Source organism: Trematomus bernacchii, unplaced genomic scaffold, assembly GCF_902827165.1.
Source record: "Trematomus bernacchii unplaced genomic scaffold, fTreBer1.1, whole genome shotgun sequence".
In the NCBI taxonomy this organism is placed as follows: Eukaryota; Metazoa; Chordata; class Actinopteri; order Perciformes; family Nototheniidae; genus Trematomus; species Trematomus bernacchii.
The window spans coordinates 6,817,380-6,838,672 of NW_022987564.1; the positions used below are offsets into that span (position 1 = coordinate 6,817,380).

The 21,293-nt window shown below is 41.2% G+C and overlaps 1 protein-coding gene across 1 annotated transcript in view; it reads left to right on the plus strand.

Moving 5' to 3' along the window:
• The window catches only part of elp2 (elongator acetyltransferase complex subunit 2), a 28,404-nt gene continuing 7,111 nt past the window's right edge, over nt 1-21,293 (plus strand). Inside the window, 17 exon segments of the mRNA XM_034125466.1 lie at nt 1-132; nt 277-355; nt 988-1,058; nt 1,133-1,277; nt 2,848-2,925; nt 3,283-3,347; nt 3,570-3,636; nt 7,427-7,570; nt 7,846-7,941; nt 10,170-10,226; nt 10,229-10,269; nt 15,734-15,865; nt 16,257-16,406; nt 18,280-18,471; nt 18,680-18,749; nt 18,929-19,021; nt 20,815-20,872. Of these exon segments, the coding sequence (XP_033981357.1) occupies nt 1-132; nt 277-355; nt 988-1,058; nt 1,133-1,277; nt 2,848-2,925; nt 3,283-3,347; nt 3,570-3,636; nt 7,427-7,570; nt 7,846-7,941; nt 10,170-10,226; nt 10,229-10,269; nt 15,734-15,865; nt 16,257-16,406; nt 18,280-18,471; nt 18,680-18,749; nt 18,929-19,021; nt 20,815-20,872 (1,670 nt within the window).

Below are 21,293 nucleotides of genomic sequence, written 5' to 3' on the forward strand. Positions count from 1 at the left end.
ATGGCGGCGCCCGTATTTGAAACATGCCACATAGCTTGTTGTGCAAACAGGACTCCACATGCTGTTTCTTGGGGTCGTGGAGGAATTATTGCTTTTGGGACATGTACCTCGGTAGCTCTCTACGACCCACAGGTAGTAAAATCCGTCTAATTTCTTCTGTCATGTTAGCTGTGGATGTTAGTGGACACTGTTAAAGATAACCGAGCATCCTGTTGTTGTAAATAAAGGTGTTTTTTGTTACCTTAATAAATAAACGATTTGTTTTTTTTACTGCAGGAGAGAAGAGTGGTGGCTGTGCTGAATGGACACACAGGGAGAGTGAACACAGTGCAGTGGATTCACAGAGAGGACTGTGGTGAGTGTCCTGCTGTCACTGATGGACCTGACAGGATCTGGTCTTGTCTTTAGCTCTTTATAACAGTTTTAAAAAAAAAAGAAGCTAATTTTATGGCCTGTCACTTATGACCCTTAAAGTATACATTTAGTTCTAAATGATGTCGATACCCACAATTTGTTCTAAAAAAAATGCAACCTGTTATAGCTGATAAAAATGTCCCTGCAAAATACACCTAATACAGGACAGGAACAGAAAACAAGGAACATGGGAATATGTTGGAGGTAGAACATTATTTATTTTCTAAATATAATGTATTTAACAAATAGCTAATCAAATCAACTTAATGATATTACAGATAATACATGTCGTAGTACACCTTAATACAAGTTTTTTTTTATGAATATGAAAAGATGGAACTCTTCAGTGTATATAATTAACTTAAAAACTGCCCTGTTTCTTGTGTAAATGTAAAACATAATCTTTCATAGTGGGACATTTTGTCAATATAAGATTATTTATGATTTACCTTAATTGTAACTAAGTGGCATAGCACATAACATTGAAAAACTGTCCCAGTCCGAAGGTGCACAAAAGGCACTTTTACCAATATAATGTACCTTTAATATACTGTGTTTTTATCATTTGGACAGCTCCAGAGAGTCACCTTGTCTCTGGAGGCTCAGATAATCGGCTCATTGTCTGGGAGGTTCAAAATGGGAAGGTAAGCCATCTGTTTCATCAGACATTGTTTTTCCGTCTTTTTTTATCTTCTAATATGTGCTCTGTTGTCTCCAGTTCATCCAGTCGGTGGAGTGTAAGGGCCACACGGGTGCAGTGTGTGCTGTGGACGCCATCTATCTGGAGGATTCAAAGATCCTGGTGGCCTCCTCAGCATCCGACTCCACTGTCAGACTGTGGCTCTGTGATGGAGCCAAAGAAGGTAAGAAACACAAAATAATCTGGCAACAACTTTTTGGTTTCAGCCTGTGGAGATGTTGTGGTACAACACTTGCCATAATAAGGTTGGAAATTGTTCAGAAGAATAGTGTTTTAAAGTAGTATTATTACTTAATTTGGGTCCTTTTCATCATTTTGTGACCCTTTCAAAATAAAACAATGTCGACTGTAGAATAATAGGAATCTTTATTGTCATTGGGAGGACTACAATTAAATTAGGAGCGCTACTCCTGATCAGTACAGTTAAAAGATACAGAACAAAAACAGTTAAACACAAGACAAAATGACTTTAGCAAACGAACATCCTCCGTTGACAAACAGAATGGAAAATCCAATACATTTAAGTTAATCAAACAGTGATATATTTAGCTTAATTTCAGTAGATACAGTCCTGTAATGATACATACAGTTTTTCTAAACCTTAAATTAAAAAAAAAGAGAAAAATATAAAAGATTAAAAGAACAATTATTTTTGCACCTAGAAAGTAACATACTTGCATATCACTTGATAGATAAATAAATAATGTTTCCATTCACTTACAGTTAGATTTTCTGCCCCCTTGTGACTGTTAAAAGACATGGCAACATTAACAAACAACATGATAGCTAGCCTCGTCTCTGAAGTGCTGCAGAATTGTTTAGTGTGCATCACATCAATGACACTTTGTTTATATTTGACATGCATTCACATAGATAAGGTCAAAACAGCTGAAACAAATGTCAGTGAAAGAAAATGCCTTTGGACAGATATTAAATCTCTCATTCCAATTTTTTTATTTCCGTAAAAATGTAAGTTGACTGAGTCCAACAGCTGTATTATTGTAATATTTTCTCACATTAATTATTAGTGGTATTCCCAGCTGTCATCCATATCTCCCTTTTTTCTAAGCTGTCAACCATTACAGCTTCTCTTTATAAAAGTTTCTGTCCCCCCGTCAGTGCGGATGAACACTGATGCTGCTTGACAGTCATGCACTAGCACATTAAGCGCGTGTGTATGCAAACCAGGCGTAACCTTGGGGTGTATTCCCAGATGAAAAAACGGTCCATGTTAAGTTGGATTGTGACAGCTTGAAAGACCCTTGGCCTCTACAAATGAGGATAGGCAGAAAAACATGCTTCTTTTAAACATTCCAGAAACCGTGAAAGGAGAATTTCCACATGCAATATAGCAAACAATTGCCATATAGTTCTAAAATATATCCGGACTTATTTATATAAATATGTGTAAAATAATGTCTGTGAAAAGGCTATGTTATTCTGTTTTTTCTTTAGCTGCATCATGGTTTCAGACTCCACCTTCCTCAAGAAAGTGCGACACAAAGGTGCATGAGTAATTGAAGTAGAATTTAATAGCTTCTCTAAAGCCTGTTGTAGTTGTAAAAACAATCAGGGTTTAAACAATGATCAACTTGTTTTGTGTCCTTGAATGTGAGGGAATTTGGCCTGGAAAGTCCTTGAACGTGATGTGTAAGAACCCTTCTCTTAGTTGCGTAGCAGTATTACTCGTAGGGCATCACAAAGTTTAATCCATGTGCTTGTATGTTCCTCAGCTGAGTGCCTCCACACCTTATCGTTCGGCAACAGTTTTATGATGGATGTCTCTCTGGCACTGTTGCCAGGCAGCAGAGGTAAGCCTAAGCTGTTCCTACATAGACATCTTTTATGTTTTGCTTCAAACACACACACACTTACACAGACATTTTTCCTCTCGTGCCATCCATCTCAATTTGCACTACTGCTTTAGCGCCTGTAACCAAATGTCATTTTCTAAATTCTGCCTGTGTTTTGAAGTGTCTCATATTATTTTGCCTTTCTGTTTCACATGTTTTACATCTGTTTGAGGTTGGGCTTCCTCCTTCTCTTACATCGCATGTATAAAACCTAAACATAGATGTAAATGCTAGATATGTGTATGTGTGTGTGTGTGTGTGTGTGTGTGCTTACAGTACATGACTTTGTGCAACCTGCCTTTCTTTTTTGTACAGTTCCCATACTGGCCTGTGGGGGTGATAACTCCCAAGTGGATCTGTATGTGTTGTCTAATGGAGAGGTGAGCTCAGACAGACTCTGTTTAAGCGACATCGCATTTATTTTTTCCCTGACATGTTTATTTGTAATTACTTGAGAATGTGAGCAACATTTGACCTTTTTTAATTGCCCTACAACAGCTACAAACAGGATGGGTTAAATGCAGAGAACACATTTCACTGTGTGTGCTGTGTGCTCTGCATGTGTGACCATTAAAGAGGGTTTCATCCCTCCCAATTCTCAGCTCCAGAAATCCATGTCCCTGCAAGGACACGAAGACTGGGTTCGTGGAGTGACCTGGGCATCTCTAGGTGAGCGCCACCTACTTCTCACTCAATTTAAAGTCAGATAAACATACAATATGTACTGTAGGCAAGTGTCTGTGATTTGAAAAACGTTTCTGTTAACCAGAAAGTCTGGTTAAAATAAATTCAGAACAGAAAATATACATATTATTTCAATTCTCTTAGAGCCTAATCACATTTTCTTAAAAGCTTGTGCTCACGGGTCTCTATAATATGTGATTTATCTTAAGCAAGCCTGCAAACTGAATAAAACTAGCCTTTTAGAAGAGTGAGATAACACATGATTGGTTAAAAGCTAAAAGGTGGGAGGAGCTTTCCAGTAAGAGCCTTCCACCAATTTCAAGAGAAAGACAGACAAGTACATTTCGACCTTCTTTAAGAAAAACAACTAGACACATATCTCCTCTTTGGCTTAATGGAGCATTTAGAAAAACTAGACACAGCCTTTAAACCATTTTTAGGCCTGTATCACCAACTAGTTGGCTATTCACAGTATTGTGGTAGCACAATGCATGGATCCAATCCAAGCGCTGCTAATTCTGTAACGCTCTTCAAGGGCTCTTCATTACTGCACTGTTCTGACTGTGTAAAAGCTATTTCATCTCCTTAACCAGGCCTCTCCACCAGTGTCTCCTTCCCACTCACAGTCTGTGACCCACTCCACGTTGCCAAGCTGCGAGCAGGCAAAGAGACGGAGAGAAGTTTGTTGATATGAAATATCCCCATAGGAATGACAAAACTCGCTCTCCACTGTGATAGTAGTTACATAAATCATTCTGTTTTTTAAGGGTTTGGCAGATGGCACATTGCAGCAGTAGTGGTGCCGTTTATCATGGCTGTTAAACACTGGCATTCAGAGCATGGTGCTATTTCTTGTTTTTCTGTTTCTATCTTTATCCTTGCTTTCTAAATCACAATTCTCTTTCCATCAATCTGAGTACTAGAATAAAATAGGCTCTGGTATAAAAGCAGCTTTATTGTATCTAGTAATGTATTGTATTGTAATATTTGTTAGTTGCAGCCCTAATCATGTTGCCGTCTTTGGAACAGCTGTCTGGATGAAAAGTCTTCAACACGCCTGGCAACAGTACTGTGTTACTAATTTTGATTATGATGCTCAATCAAGCATCTGATCTCACACTGACACACATACGGCTACACATGGTTTCAATCTAATTAAAAAACATTTTAGGCTATTTGTTGTAATTTAGGGTGGGGTGAAAATGTTGTATTGCTTCTTCAAAAGGCTACAGTTGGGGGCTTTATCATGGCGCAGATAAAGGTTTTTTTGAAAATCGAATCAACAAAGAAAAACTCTAAAGTTTAAGTGAAAGTTTCAACTCGATTTGTTGGCAATGGGTAATTTATATGGTCAAAAGTATCAAAACTACTCCGACAGGCTGGAGAAAATGACTAATGCGGTCTGTTTTGGCAGAATTTCAGCCCGGTACCAAAATGTATCATCAATATCATTACTAAATGATCGACAAACAACTATGGCCTTACTCCTAGCTCTCCCAGCATTTAGAAGGCATTAGGTGGTGGCAACGGAGGAATTTATAATATGTCTGTTTATCTTGGCAGAGGCAAAACTGGGCCAGTGGCCATTGGACTAAACCTGAAGCGCATAATGTGACAGACGGGAGCACTCAGAGATAGTGGCTTGTGCTTTGTTTACCACCTGTCTGTTTATATTTGTCTGGTACTCTTGCTGTCTCGCTGGCCATGTCACTGTCAGTAGCGTTCTTCTAAAATGCCTCGATAACAGATCTAAAAAACTATTGAAGACAACAGGAGCCTCTATCGATGTGCTAGGTCAGGCTTTAATGCTCATTACAGACCGGAAAACTAAAGTTGGAGCCAAAGTCAGGAAAGTTGGTCATTAGGCTCAGTTCTAAATGTTGCAACATCACTTCATTATTCATCATTTTATTAAAAAAAAAAAAACAACAAAAAATGTCTCACCACACACACTCACAGGAGTTTTTATCCCTTGAAACTCCTCGGATCATTACTGAGCTAGAAATTTGTTTTTTAGCACCAAATAAATGAAAACAATTTAAGTCATAATGAAATTAGACTGTTATGTATTGGTAAATGATTTTAAGTGTATGCTATGATGTAGTTGTTGTACAGGGTTGTACCTGCTTTGGTTCATTTGTAGGCATGGAGGGTTTTATTTAAAGTGGACCTATCATGCTATATTTGAACAATATATTGTAGGGCCATACCTATATAAAGTATATAAATATAGTTGTTTTTTCAAAATACCAAACAGATCCTGCATTTTAGCCATGCCTCATTTCGCTCCATTTGCTCTTTTTCCAGCCCTGTTTTTGCAGGGGGCTGATTCTGTGAGCTGCAGCTGACCACGCCCCCCTGCAGAAGAGGGGAGCGTGCTCTGATCAGCTGCTGGGCTGTCAGAAGAGGGGGGAGATCTCCGTCCTCCGTGTTTTATTATATTATTATATAGAGTCGTTATTCATTTGTTTTAAAGCTCAATAAATAACAAAGAAGACCTTTGACCGGCACTTTTCAAATTTTGTCCGGAAGATTTAAACTTTAACGGACATCTTGACCGGCGAAAAAAAACCTAACTGAAACTCTGCCGCACGGTCCCCTCGTTCCTTGGAAGAGGCGGAGAGGTGGGTGTTTGTCATCTGCTGGTGGACTAACCGGAGAGAATTACAGTGCTTGCCTCGACGGGGAGGGATTGCATTGAATTACAGCAGCGGGAGCAAACGCTTGCCTCGGGGAGGGAGAAAAAGAGCCACAGCGGAGAATAAACAGAAGGGTAACCATGGTAACCATGCGCGGGAAGTCTTCTTCGCTGCTTTTGTGGCAGACTACAGCGCCACTTACAGGCCTGGCATATGTACTCCAGCGCTTTCGAGCGGCAATGGCCGGCCGTGGCCCAACCCCACATTCCCCTGATAGGTGGAGAGTTGGCCCAATAGCCGTAGCGCCACCGTCCTGACGTCAGGACAGTGTTCAAATCTGGATCAGTTTTTATCAGATCCGTTGCAGCCCCTTTTTTAGAGATTTGGGTATGGAGGAAAATAGAGAGGGTTGTGTTTTCTGACACTTGGTGAGTTCCCTGGAACACCGGGGACACATATTCATGTATAAAAGACGTACAAAAGTGCATTTTGCATGATAGGTCCCCTTTAACATTTATTATTTATTTTTTCAATCCTGTAGTATATTCTTCCTACTTAAAGGTGGGGTAGGTAAGTTTGAGAAACCGGCTCGAGATACACTTTTTGTTATATTCCATGGAATGCTCTTAACATCCCGATAGCAATGAATATCTTAAGTGCTTTGACAAAAAATCCATAAAAAAATGTCATCTGTGGAAGCTGTAGTACTGTAAAAAGCACGACCAATCATTTTAGCCGGCCCGGCTAAAATAACTGGATGGCCTACCTGCCTGTCAGCCTTCCATCTGTGCACAAACTTATCTCATGCCCTCATTGGTCATGTGCGCGTTCGTGTGTGTTGGAGGAGGGGCTCTGTAAGGAAGTGGCAGATTTCTTTCGGCTGTGTATTTTCAAATTCTAGCGCACTCGAGCTGGTTTCTCCAAAATTACCTACCCCACCTTTAATACTCACGGTCTTTGTCATTTTTTCCTATATAAACAGTTTTTTAAGATGAATACTTGATAAAACACAGGGGTGTAAGTATTTCAAAGGCATTAGGGTACATTCAGTGCTATAGGGAAGGGTATTTTAAGAGCTGATAGAAAATGTCTTTCAGTGGAGCAAGGTTTTCATGTTCTCTCTTTGTCTCGTTCAGGTGGAGAGCTGCTATTAGCCAGCTGTTCCCAGGACTGCCTCATCAGAGTGTGGAGGCTGTGTGCCAAGTCTGGGACAGACGCCCACACAGAGGACGATCACACCATCAAAATGAAAGAGGACGTTTTTGAAGTGAGGGAGAAAGGTGAGCGGGCCACACATGCTTGATTTATAAAAATGGAGCTAATTAACCAAATGAGTAGGCTCATTTTTTGATGATATAATTGCACACGGTGGTTACCGACTTCTATAAAGAACAAGTTTGTGTGTAACAATGACTTATTTTATATTTCATGGAATGTTTCGAACTACATATTCTGTAGTTGGCCACAAAAAAGTTCACCTTTTTAGTATCAGCTGCTTCTCTCCTGTTCATTGTTTAAAACCAATACCATGATCTGTCCTCTGTTCCCGCTCCAGATGTGTCCTCGGTGTTTGCTGTGACTCTTGAGACAGTCCTGGCTGGACATGAGAACTGGGTCTATGGAGTCCACTGGCAGCCTCCTGTCTACAAAGGTACCTTGATGAGCAACCAGGGAAGGGATCAGTCAATACTTACGAAGTTTCAGATAATTAGCAGTAGGTTCCTGCAGAAATCTCTTGGTGTTTGTGTCAAATTAAATCAAAGTCTCAGAGTTGGCCATACGGTACTTACCTCTAAACATTTCAGTCACTTATTTGCTTTCACCAGCCTGTGAAAGTAAATGGATTTTCTTGCATGCTAAACAGAGAGATGCTGTTTCTCTCCCTCTGTCCTGCACTGCTGTTGTTTACAAAAAGCAGCACAAGACAGTGACAATTTCAAAGAAAAAAAGACAAAAAAGGTGTTTGCTTAATTAGCTCTCAAGGGAAAAGCCTAATGGATGTGCTAAATCTTCTCTTTAAACTCTGCTTGCCTTAAAAGCTTATTACATCAAGATCACTTCAGACAGCTTCTGTATACATCCAAGATCATTATGTCTAGACACACAAGTAAGTGAAATTACTTAATCATGAGGGCATATCCAGTCGCAATAATTTGCCTATTATTGACATTACATTTGTTTGCCATCTTTAAAAACTAAAATGCTATCATCATTAAGCATAGATTATAATTGTTAAAATATGATACCATGCATCCTTATACAAATTGATCTCTACATAAATTGATCTCGGCCTTTTTCCACCTGAGGAACATTGCCAGACTCCGACCGTCACTCTCGGAGTCGGTTGCCGAAACCCTAGTGCATGCATTTGTCACCACCCGCTTGGACTACTGCAATGGTGTCCTGTTCGGGGTTCCCAAAAAAAACCTGGACAGGCTCCAGTATGTCCAAAACTGTGCTGCTAGGGTACTCACACACACAAAGCCGTGGCAGCACATCACTCCCACCCTCATCCACCTACACTGGTTGCCGGTCAAGTTCCGTATATCCTACAAAGTACTCCTCCTTACCTACAAGTCCCTCCATGCCCTTGCCCCCCCAGTACCTATCGGACATCCTTCACCCACATGCCTGCACCCCGGAACCTGCGGTCTTCAGACTCTGGCCTGCTTACCACCCCCCGCACCAAACTGCGAACCTTCGGGGACAGAGCCTTCAGTGTGGCAGCCCCCACCCTCTGGAACGCTCTCCCTGCGGAGATTCGCAACATCCCCACACTCGACGCCTTCAAAAGGGCCCTCAAGTCCCATCTGTTTGCCAAGGCTTTCGGCCACCAATCGATCTGTTGTTTTGTCTGTCTGACTTTTGTTTTGTTATGTTTGTTTTTGCCCTATTATTTGTAAAGCGACCTTGGGTCCCTTGAAAGGCGCTATATAAATGCAAGCTATTGTTATTATTATTATCTCTTGCATGCAGCCCCCAATGTGTTTGGGAATACCAGTAAACGGAAGCAACTTTGCTTTTTAATGGTCAATTTTGACCTGTTAACACATGTAGGAATCACTTGATTTGTTGCATCAGAGCAGGCAGACATCCTTAACATGCTACCGACTTTTATACGTTATAGAGACAAAAACCATGATGAGGATTTCTGTACAACCTTAAAAATATGTCATAGAATATCACAAGCCAACGCTTTTAAGATCCGCTTTCTTACATAATTGACACACACTTTACTTGTCAGGTCAATAAATGTCTGGTACAAAGTTTGCAGTTTAACACAGAGTCCATTGTTTCTCTCGTAGTGTTGTCCATCACCATACAAAATTGACACCACAATAGGCAGCCATACTTTACCTCAGTGTGTGTGTGTGTGTGTGTGTGTGTGTGTGTGTGTGTGTGTGTGTGTGTGTGTTGTGTGTGTGTGTGTGTGTGTGTGTGTGTGTGTGTGTGTGTGTGTGTGTGTGTGTGTGTGTGTGGGTGTGTGTGTGTGTGTTGTGTGTGGTGTGTGTGTGTGTGTGTGTGTGTGTGTGTGTGTGTGTGTGTGTGTGTGTGTGTGTGTGTGTGTGTGTGTGTGTGTGTGTGTTGTGTGTGTGTGTGTGTGGTGGTGTGTGTGTGTGTGTGTGTGTGTGTTTGTGTGTGTGTGTGTGTGTGTGTGTGTGTGTGTGTGTGTGTGTGTGTGTGTGTGTGTGTGTGTGTGTGTGTGTTCAAATCTGTTTGGCCTTCCGGCTGAACCCCAATCCACAAACATTGTTTACTACCTTTATACCAGGTGCGTTAATTGGCTCCTACACCACTAGCCTAATAATTGACTGTTGTCTGTAGACCATTATTAACTGCAAGCTGCTCCTATAAGTGTCTATTTGTCTCCCCCTGCAGGTGGAGAGCGGCAACAGCCTCTCAGTCTGCTCTCTGCCTCTATGGACAAAACCATGATATCTGGCTCCTGAGGTAGGGGTCTGGAGTCTGGGTGGAGCAGGTGAGTGTTGTCTTGAGCTCAAGGAGGGTGTATGCAGATATACAGCGCCTTCACACACACATACATGGTATCAATCACTCTCTGCAGGGAACACAGGGTTTGCACACAGACCTACACACCAATCCCTTTTCTGCTAGTTTTCCTGTCAGCAGCTCTTGACATGATCCAAGCGTTTGAGCCCCCCGCAGTATTCTCTCTCCTGCTCTCAGGGCCCCTGCGTCGGTCTCCACTCTCCCTGACATTGAGGTGTCAGGAATAGAAGTGATAGACAGTGATGAAGAAGCGTTGAGCCTGGCGCACCACTGTGAGTTTAGACAAGCCAAGGTTGTCCTCCCCCATCTTCCCCTCCATCACTCACTCACACTGAACCCCCTGTTTTACGGCCCATTCCCCAACAAATCCTATGTGTCCAATGGAAGACATACCATAGCCTCTGCCTGCAACCCCTTTTTCCTTATTATTTTTTCACCCCATGATCTGTCTTTTAACGTTGACTCCCCATTCCGCCTTCACTCATTTCACTTAGTCTTTTTGTCCACCCCTTGCCTTCCCTTCTCTCCTCCTGTCTCGTCTCCCTCTCTCACATTCTCTCCCTCTCCTGCTTTCCTCTCGCTCCCCTCCACCTCGTCTCTCTGAGCTCCACACAGCTGCTGTTGTGCCAGAATGTGGCTAAATTTAACACAAGTGTGGATGGTGAAGAAAAAGCCTTTTTTCCCATCTGTCCCACAGTTTTTCTTTTTTTGACTACGATAACTTCTCAGGTGAGTCAGGATTACCTTAGAATACCTTTGAACATACCTGTCAGAGAGGCAGAAACATGAACAGGCTTGCAAAATTGTCAGACACATAGTTTCACGCATGCAGAATGTATCTCATTGTGCACACAGGCTCCAAAAGAAATACATACATCCTTCCCATTGCACTGAAATTGGCTCACTTCACTATGGCAGGCACCTTGTGTGTGATCACACTCTGAAGTGATTTTCCATACTCGATCTGTTACATTTTAGCGCCTTTGATCTCATCATTCGCATCCACAGTGACGAGCAACAAAGACCAAAGAAAAAAGCAACCAGAAAAGTCTTGATTCTCCTCTCAACAAAGGGACGATGATTAGAGCCTGAAGCCAGTGTCACATAGTCCTCTCAGTCTTCTTCTTAGTATATCTAGACAAAGGTGGTCAGTGGAAATGAAAAGCAGCAGTGGGCATTTGAAATCATGTCTGCTGTGCCCAATCTCCATCCACTGCTCAGGCCTTTCTTCTTTAAGCCAAGAAAAAATAAAAGTAACCCCTTACCTGAAATAGCCTTTTTGTTGAAAGTGACAGTGCTCCTCTTTTTCTGTTCCTTCACACCTGATTTTTTTGTGTAACTTGAACAATCAGGTTGCCTGCTTGCAAAGCCTGACCTCTGAAGCTTGAAAAGGCCTCACAAAGGCTTTTGTACGGGACGTTAACGTTATTGGCAGAGCAGATTCCACAGTGCTAACTGACCGGCCATGTGTGTCCTAATTAGCCGTTTTCTTTTTAACAAAGTAGTGCTCCACTTCCTCACACTGATTAGAGTAATTGGTGAGATTTAATGGAGAGCAGGGTTAGCAGTGGGGTGGCCGGGGCCCACCACTGCGTAAAGCACATCTCACTAACGAGACACACTGGTAATTAACATCTCAGACTGACCGCAGCGGGCCGCTACAGGGCCTGCAGGGACCTGTCGCAGCGGGCCGCTACAGTGCCTGCAGGGACCTGTCAGTGTGTGTGTGTGTGTGTTTGAGGGATAACCTATTTTCAGACCTCGCCTTGTGTACTCCCCTTAAGTGACACTTGGCCGCATGGCAGATCAATTATCCACTAAAATAAAATATTGTTTTTAGCTGCCCTCTCTGATTTACAGTTCCAATTCATCTCTGACCACACCCAACTTCCCCACTGGGTGTGGTCAGAAGTTTGCTTTGTTGGATCTGTAACCACACCCAACAAGGAAATCACTTTGTCCTTGAGAGCATCTACACCATGAGGTCAGCAAAGATTTCAAGAGGGTTGCTATTTGATGGTAACCCTTAGAAAATTTGATATAGGATAGATTTAATGTTTCGCTAAAATAGAGGAAAGAAAATCCATCTAACCTACTGTTATTGATAAACTTGAACTATGAATAAAATACTTGTATAGACAAAAAACACAGAGAATTATAACTTGACTGCACATCCGTCTTTAGAGCATTGTTTTTACTTTAGCACCTAGTAATGATTTAGTTCATTCTGACGGCTCTCATTAGTGTTGGAGACTGTTACATTCAGTAATTGCTGAAAACAATTAGAGAAGTGGACAGCACTCTAGTGGTCTGGAACCAGGCTATAGTAAGACGTATATCGAGCCTAACACAAGACATTTGATGCTTCTTGCATTCAAATGTGAGGATAATTTGATATAAACAGTTTAACAGATTAATTTAATTCGTATTCGCTGTCTTTAATTATGTTCTACATCTTATCAGGAGACATTTAAAGTGGACCTATCATGCTATATTTGAATAATATAGTGTAGGACCATACCTATATAAGGCATATTTATACTTTTTCTTTTTCAAAATACCAAACAGATCATGCATTTTAGCCATGCCTCATTTTGCTCAATTTGACAATTTCTAGCTCTGTTTTTGCAAGGGCAGATTCTGTGAGAACAGCACCATCTACAGGCCTGGCATATGTACTACAGCGTCTCCAGCGCTTTCGAACGGCAATGGCCGTGGCTGTCTCCTCCTGATTGGTGGAGTTGGCCCAATAGCCGTAGCGCCACTGTCCTGACGTCAGGACAGTGTTCAAATCTGGATCAGTTTTTATCAGATCCGTTGCAGCCCCTTTTTTAGAGATTTGGGTATGGAGGAAAATAGAGAGGGTTGTGTTTTCTGACACTTGGTGAGTTCCCTGGAACACCGGGGACACATATTCATGTATAAAAGACGTACAAAAGTGCATTTTGCATGATAGGTCCCCTTTAAGTGAAGGAGAATATGTCTCAGTGTCAAGTTTGAAAACCTGTCTGTACGGGTTTTCCCAGTTAAACTCATTCTGCAGCCATCTCCCTGTTTCTCTCCTTCAAATAATGATATATACGCCTTTTTCTGTCCTTGTTCTTTTCCTCCCCCATACCCCCGCTGGCCAGCGATAAGACACATAGTGCATCCATATTGTTCCCCCAGTCGTAAACAAGACAGATGACGGCTTTTTGCCTCTGTGAGTTTTTGAATGATTTACGGCAGACTCTTGTGTGCAGAATTTTAAAATCAATCTGCTTAATGTTGCATCTCGTTCTCTCTCAATCTCACCGTCTATGTTTCTACCTGCCTGCTTCTCTCTCTGAATGGCTGCAGGATCGTGCCATTCAATGTGAAGGCGTGTCTTTATCGCTGCCATTAGTTCCGCTGTGTTTGAGCCTGCAGACAAGCGTTATTTTGAAGGTCATTGATGACCAACGCAAGCTCCCTAAGAAGGCCGGATGATGGAGGACTCCACTTTGCTGCCACATACAGTAGACATAGCCAAGATATGTGTGTGTGTGTGTTTGTGTGTGTATCATCCATCCTGTTTGTTTAACATGTCATTGATGCACATGTGTTCTCGTGGGTTGCTCCTGCGATGACGGCTGCAAAGATAACACGCTAAGCTGTACAGATTTGAATCATTCAAGTGTGAATTTAGCACTTCTCAAATGTCCTCACAGCCAATGTCCATATCATTTAAGGCACAAGCTAATTAAAGATGGAGAAGATATCATGTAGCCGTATCTGGATACAGACTCCAGTGGTGCTGAGGGAGCAGTGGAGCGCTCTCTGGGGTTGTTTCTGCTGCTATCGATTTGGATAGATCTCCCCTCTGGGCCCCGTTTACCTCCAAGGCCTCAGGGCCCGATAAAGCTTTTAATTGTTTGAATTCCTCCGTGAGAAGTTGGCCTGGTCAATAGAATTCTCTTAAAGTCCTTGGGAACATAGTTTTTCTTCGACTGGTTAAGGGTTATAGAATAAACTCACAATGGCGACTAGACAGGAATAAAGTTATGTGAACATAAATGTCTCTGCGAACAATGCACACGTCTAGACTTCCTCTCTTGTCCTTTTATCGTTCAGGGATGAAGCTCATTTCGTCCCGCACAAGCCACTTGCAGTTGAAAATATTGACGGCTAATGGTTAGAACATCTCTCCGTTGCTTATACCAGAATTACTGTGGATTAATTTCCACATTGTTTCAAGTTATTTTCGTCTAGTGCCATAATCCTGCATTGAATCGTACGGGTTACGCAAGCAACGGGATGAGGTATTAATATTGCTTTCTTCATTTTAGTATGTCATTTCTGTTCAGTAAAGAAATAAATGTCAATGAAAGCTTGAATTGATACAGAATATAATTACGTTTTTTAATTTGTAGAACTTGTAGTTGTAATTGCCTCGTTCAGTTAAATGCCTTGTTTTGTTATTTTCCTCTTTGCTCCCTGTTTTGGAAAAATACACTTTTAAGGAGTTACAGTGACCTCCACCGTTTAAACAAGTGATTTTTCTTTTTGTCAGTGTAATTGGTAACTGCACTTAAACCAAAACGCGCTTCATGCCCCATCTAATGATTTGAATCCTCAAAATTCATTACAAAACTGAGTCTAGACAGTCGGTCAGAATCCTTTTAGAAGTGATTATTATTTCTAGCATCTTTCTGAGGCAGTGATTATGAGTTTTTAATATGGATTGTTTTTCAGTGGCAGCTCAGCCCCCATGGGTGCTCCGTGTCCGCGGACCCTTCACTGTCTGTGTGATCTGTCCTACGAGCGTGACGCAGGGGTCACAAGCTCTCACCCAAATCCAATTTATGTAAATCCTTCTGGGTTCTCAGGCGTCGCCATTTTTCATCATTATTTGTTCAGTGTGATATGCTGCTCGGCAATTGCTTTCATTCTGTATTAAACAAATGTATTTTCTAAGAAAAAGCAACACAGTTTATTGAGCTCGAATCAGTCCCATTATGCATTATTTATCGTTTGACTTGTCAGCTTAATTTCAGTTTTCTTCTTCCATTGTGGGAGCTGTTAGTTAATATGTCTTGTAGGGAGACTGACGACAGATTTGAAAACTCTTTCCCCTCACTACTTCTATGCATCTAAACCTTTATATTTACACAAAACCCAGGTGTTTGACAGAGCAACTCGGCTATATACTGCGTGTGTCTGAATCTCATATAGGATGAAAGGAGAAAAATGTCAGAAATAGCCTAATTATTTCAGCAGCTTTTTCTCCATATGTGGCAGTTCATGCACCTCAATGTCTTTTATCTTCATCTGTGGCGAGTCAGTGACCCGAACCAGAAAGCAAATGTTTCTCCCCCACCTGATGTCACATACACGTGTTTCTAAAAAGACATCCGAGTTGAATCACTGGTCTGTAATGATCATCCCTACACCATGTTTTTCTTCCACATCAGGTGCGTGTTGGGGAGGTTGGTGGCAACACTCTGGGTTTCTACGGCTGCCAGATGAGTCCAGATGGCTCCATGATCGCTGCTCATGCTTTTCATGGAGCGCTACATCTCTGGTGCAAAGACCAAGATGAAAAGGTGTGTCGCTTTTACTCTTAACCTTTCAAATGTATAAACGCCAGCATTTCTGTTATTTGAAGACAATCCTTGTTATTATAATGTGTTTGACATAATATTCAGTGTTAGAGCATTGCTTCACCGAGACGTTTTATTCGCAACATAAGGTTCAGAGATAACTGCATTTCAATTACGCCGGATCAAAATGTCAGTTTAAAGTTCAGCACATACCTGAAGGTGTTAATAAAGTTTCAAATAGAGATTGTCTTTTCACTCAGCAACACATTCATTATTTATCACCCTCTCTCCCGTAGTGTCATTCTAATTATGGAAATGATGCTTATGTTAAAGGGAATTGACACAAGAAATCATTTGAAACGTGTTAACTGACCAATGCAATGCTGTCTGACAGGGACAATGGAGGCCTGGGGTTGTGATATCGGGCCACTTTAATGCGGTCCAGGACCTGAGCTGGGACCCTGAGGGGGAGTTCATCCTCAGCGTGGGCTCGGACCAGACCACCAGACTCTTCACCCCATGGAGGAAACAAGATGATAAACAGGTACAAATATCCTGTAAATGAAAAAAGAGACTGACTGTAATTAAACCGTATTTTTAAATGTTTTAGTGCATCATTAGGATTTTGATTTAAATAACCAGATGGTAAGTATACTAATATTTTATCACATTGATGCAAATACATCTAATAGGACCATAAGGCAGTCCTGTGTCGTGATGCAACATTACCCACAGTCCTAATGCACCTAAAGATATTAACGAGAGTCTCACTCTGGTATAAACAGCACAGCTCAATCTCACAGGATGAATACTATCTTATACTTCACTTTATACGGTGTTATAAGGTTATAAGGATTGTTAATCTAACGCACACATCACAGTTTATTTTCATTAAAGAAAAATAAACATTAAAACAATAGAGAACCGCAGTGACGCGTCCTAAAACCCGGAAGTAAGTTAGCATTTTTACCACTTCCGGTTCCTTCGACAAAAAGCAATGCAATTTCTCCATAGGATTTTGGAAAATAGCTCGAAATAAGGTCTGTGTTTGACACAACTTGAAGAGACAGATCACGTTTTGTTCTACGACATTAAATATATCAGCAGTGACCCCGCTGGTGATTTCTGAAGAGTTTACGTGTCTGAAAAACGATGGTTGTTAACAAGTGGCTGAATAGGACTACAGAAGTTGTCGAGGCCATTTTACGCCATTACACCGAACACGTAAACACTCCCGCTAAGTTTGTTTGCCCTGTTCTGCTTGAAAGCAAGTACCTGTGCTCTTGCAAACTGTTAAAACAAACGCTTCAACTTGTACCATTTAGAATCTGTATTTTTGAATATGGATCTTAAGTTGTGACGTTGAAGCAGCGACCCCGCTGTAGTTCGTTTATAGCATAACGTTAGCATTTTGCTTCTGGCGACTAGATTTATGATTCAAAAATTATAAAAGTAGGGTAGACATGTGGAGATTATCCGGCTGAACAAAACGTGATCCCTTTCTTAAATGTGTGTCAACCACAGACCTTATTTCGAGCTATTTTCCAAAATCCTATGGAGAAATTGCATTGGTTTTTGACGAAGGAACCGGAAGGAGTTTACTTCCGGGTTTTAGGACGCGTCACTGTGGTTCTCTATTGGAGTAAACACTGCTACTGGTGATTTTCCTCTTTATAAAATGAAGTTGTAGTTCTGACGAAGAGCCATTCCACATTTCTTTATTCATCCTGAGACGATATAAAGACAGGTTTCACACACCTGGCCTCAACATGTCGACCTAAGGATTCAGGCCTCTCTATTTCTTCCTCTCTCCTGTGAGCAATAGTCACTTAGTATGCTGCTCTCCTTTAACAGCTGTGTTAACCTTTGTGGGATGTAGTCTCCACCTAATATGTATTCTACTTGCTGAAGTTTTCTAAAATATGTTTAGGCTCCTATCCCTGATTGAATTTTGGTAGGTTATGACTTAATAATACGAGTTTCTTGGAAGTGATTTATTTTTTAAAGAAGGAATCGAGGCTTTAGACATGGGGATTGATTGATCGCATGAATAGTTCCTCAGAATCCGCCCACTTCTTACTTCCCCTTAAATTAAAATCCAGATGAAATGCAGAAACATGATGGTGTTTTTTTACATTTTTTTACATTATGGAAGAATCCAGTTTAGGAAATCTAAGGAAATCTGGTCATTGCGTTTAGTTTGCAACATAAGCTGAAAAGAATTGTTTTCATATGAACTGGATAATCAATTTAGTTTTTAACTTGGTTGCAAACGCCTGGATTTAGGGCCCAGAAATCCTGTTCCACAACATCAGGCATAAAATGAAATGCTGGCACAACCCCATGCAGCGTGTTGCGATCCCCGTGTCCAGATTTGCATCTTTCCTATATATTCTCATGCCTTATTCACCCTGCAGGAAACCTGGCATGAAATCTCCCGGCCGCAGATCCATGGATACGACATGCAGTGTCTGGCCATGGTGGGAAGGTTTCAGTTTGTGTCGGGAGCCGATGAGAAGGTCCTGCGAGTGTTTCAAGCACCTCGAAACTTTGTGGAAAACTTCGCTAACATCTCTGGGACGTCAAAAGAAAAGCTGTTGACATCCAGTGTGAGTGTCGAATGAAATTACCATCATTATATATTCAAGTTATCTTCACTCGCGTAGAAATAGTCAAGAACTATGTTTGCCCTCTCTCCAAAGATCAGTTCTCTCTCTTTCACTTTGATTAACAACTGTAAAATGTGCTGAGTGGATCTCCCACCCCTACATTGTTATTGATGTGTTTGTCTCTCTGTCCGTTCATTCATCTTGTCAGGACGCTGCCAACCTTCCAGAAGGAGCCAGCACACCTGCCTTGGGTCTGTCCAACAAGGCCGTATTTCAGGGTAAGAACTTGCTTACTTTTGCCCTTTTTTTTTGTATCCTAAAGTTTGATCTGAGCTCCAAACGGTAGCTCTGGGTCTTATTTAAATCAAATGTTGTTTGTATTTTTTTTAGCTCGTATGATGTAGTGTAATATATAAATGTTACAACTTATTTACAGATGTGTCACATTGTTCTACAGGTGACCTTGCCCACAAAAGCAACGAAGGGGAGTTCAACAGTGTATCTGATCAATACCAGTCTGAGTCTTACTTCAACCCACTCATCATGACAGGTACTGCAAAAACAACACTCTCAACCAAGTGTTTTTCCAGCACAACAAGGTCATTTCTGAGATTTCGCAGCAAACCCTCATTTCATTTAAACCTCCTTGATAAATAGTTTTCTAGCCGAAATGCATCCCTGTCTCCTCCACAGTCCGATAGCCTGATTCATATTCTGCATCGCCCTCCACTCAGCAGCCTCAATCAGCTCACAATATAAGATTTCCAGCCAGCCTGTCGCTAGATGTTCTTATAAGAGACAATTATGAGCGGCCAGACGGACAGTTAGTCATTTGGGGCTCTCGCCATGCTATACTCCCACAATGCCTGAGGTCTGCTGGAGGTCGATGGTATTACAGCAGGTGTCTGTAAGCGTGAGTAGAAGTAAAGAACATAATTTAAAAAAAAAACTCAAATGAAATGTAATTTATTTGTTTATTCAACACATGGCATGACAAAAAAATGTACACTTATACTGTTTTATTTTTATTTTTTATAGTGCATGGTAGAAAGGAGCAGGGAGAATAAAATCTTATTTGACCTGCCCCTTCTTAAAAAAAGAAAAAAAGGAAATAATCATAAAAAAGTAAAATAAAAGCAATATTCTTTCAGTCACAGTTGCTTACAAATACTGAAACATAAAACCCGAAAACAATCAAAAGTCAACTTCATACGGTCTAATAACGCTTTCTTTATAAATTTTCTTAAACATAAAAATGTTCTTACAGCCCTTTAAATCATTCGGCAAAGATATCCACTTCTTTACGCCAACTTCAGAGACACGCATCTGCTTTAAAGTTGTACGCGCAAACTGATGCTTGAAACTCAATTTTCTCCTAAAATAAGATTATTTCGAACGGGAAGGGCATTGAATGTATACATGTATCAAGGACACAGAGGTACATGGAGGAAGGAGAGTACAAGAAACAAATGCAGGATAGATAAACTAGTGGATGAAAGTAGCAGATGGGAAATGGATTGTCAAATAGAGAAAACGTAGCTCTTTAAAACCCCTGGGCTAGACGGTGTCGAGTGCTGTCATCAGCATGATTGAAGCCACTCATAATCTGCAATGCTAATTAGAAAGCAGGCTTATGTGATTGCAAAGTTTAAGTATCGATGACCCCGGGCTATGGAGGGAGCAACCAAGTGCGGAGACTGTTGTTAACAATGCATTTTCCCTCGTTTGATTGGCTTCCGCAGGCAAGGAGACAGATTAATAATTAGGCAATTTGGGAAGCCGATGACCAACAAGAAAAACACAACGAGTGTAGCTCTCGGTTATATGCAGCACAGAGACGTGTGCAGAGAGGATTGGCACCGGCTAGATTTGGTCCACCTCAAAGCCAACAGCCGTTACGATCTCAGATAAAAGCTGCTGCTGTTTCAAAATCTTTTTTGGCAAAAGGCGTCAAGTTCCAGGGCTGAAGATTTCATGCAAGCTAAATGCTAAAAGAGTGTATATAAATGTGAGGGGACATTGTCTTCATGCTATTAATCGTGTTCTAGGTGCACCATGTAGTCTTTAGTTCACTCTGTCTCGTTTGTCTTCTCTTTCTTCTTCTTTGATTTGTAAGCCTGTCACATACACACATTCAGGATCCTATCTGTCGCACTTTTGGTGCAGGGATTTAGAAAAGGGAAATTATAATAGCTACTTTGGTGTAATCCTCATTTTATAAATTGGAAACTGCTTGTATTTGAATTTTAAAAAGGCACAGTTGTCACGGCCTGCCAAATGATAGTTATGTAAGGGTTTGGAGTTAACTGTGTGTCTGTTTTATGTGCGTGTGCGTGTGTGTAGAGCCCCCACCAGAGGATCATCTTCTCCAGAACACACTGTGGCCTGAGGTCCAGAAACTGTGAGTATCCAAATGTCTCTCTGCTAGCAGCAGCTTGGTAACCTGCTGGAACAAACAATATCCTGAGACGTAAAACAACCTCGACTACAGATTTACTTTATATATATACTTCCCTTTCCTAGAAGACATCATGTTTTTTGTATCACTCTTAATGAAGCAGCATTTCCAGATGGAATTGTGTTTTTTACCCAAAGGGTTTATTCTCACTGAAAATGATGGAGTTCACAAAGCCCTGGTTCTCTCCTTCCTTGTATCAGCCAATCAGAATCCAGCTTCCTGCCATCCCATGAGCCTCTTCTCTAGGCTGAATATATTGCCTCCATTTGTGGCCAATGCTAAATCTATTTCCCTGTCAATTCGCTATAAACATAACATATGGCGCGGTGGTTTATTCGAGGTGTGGAGCATTGTGCCTTTTCTT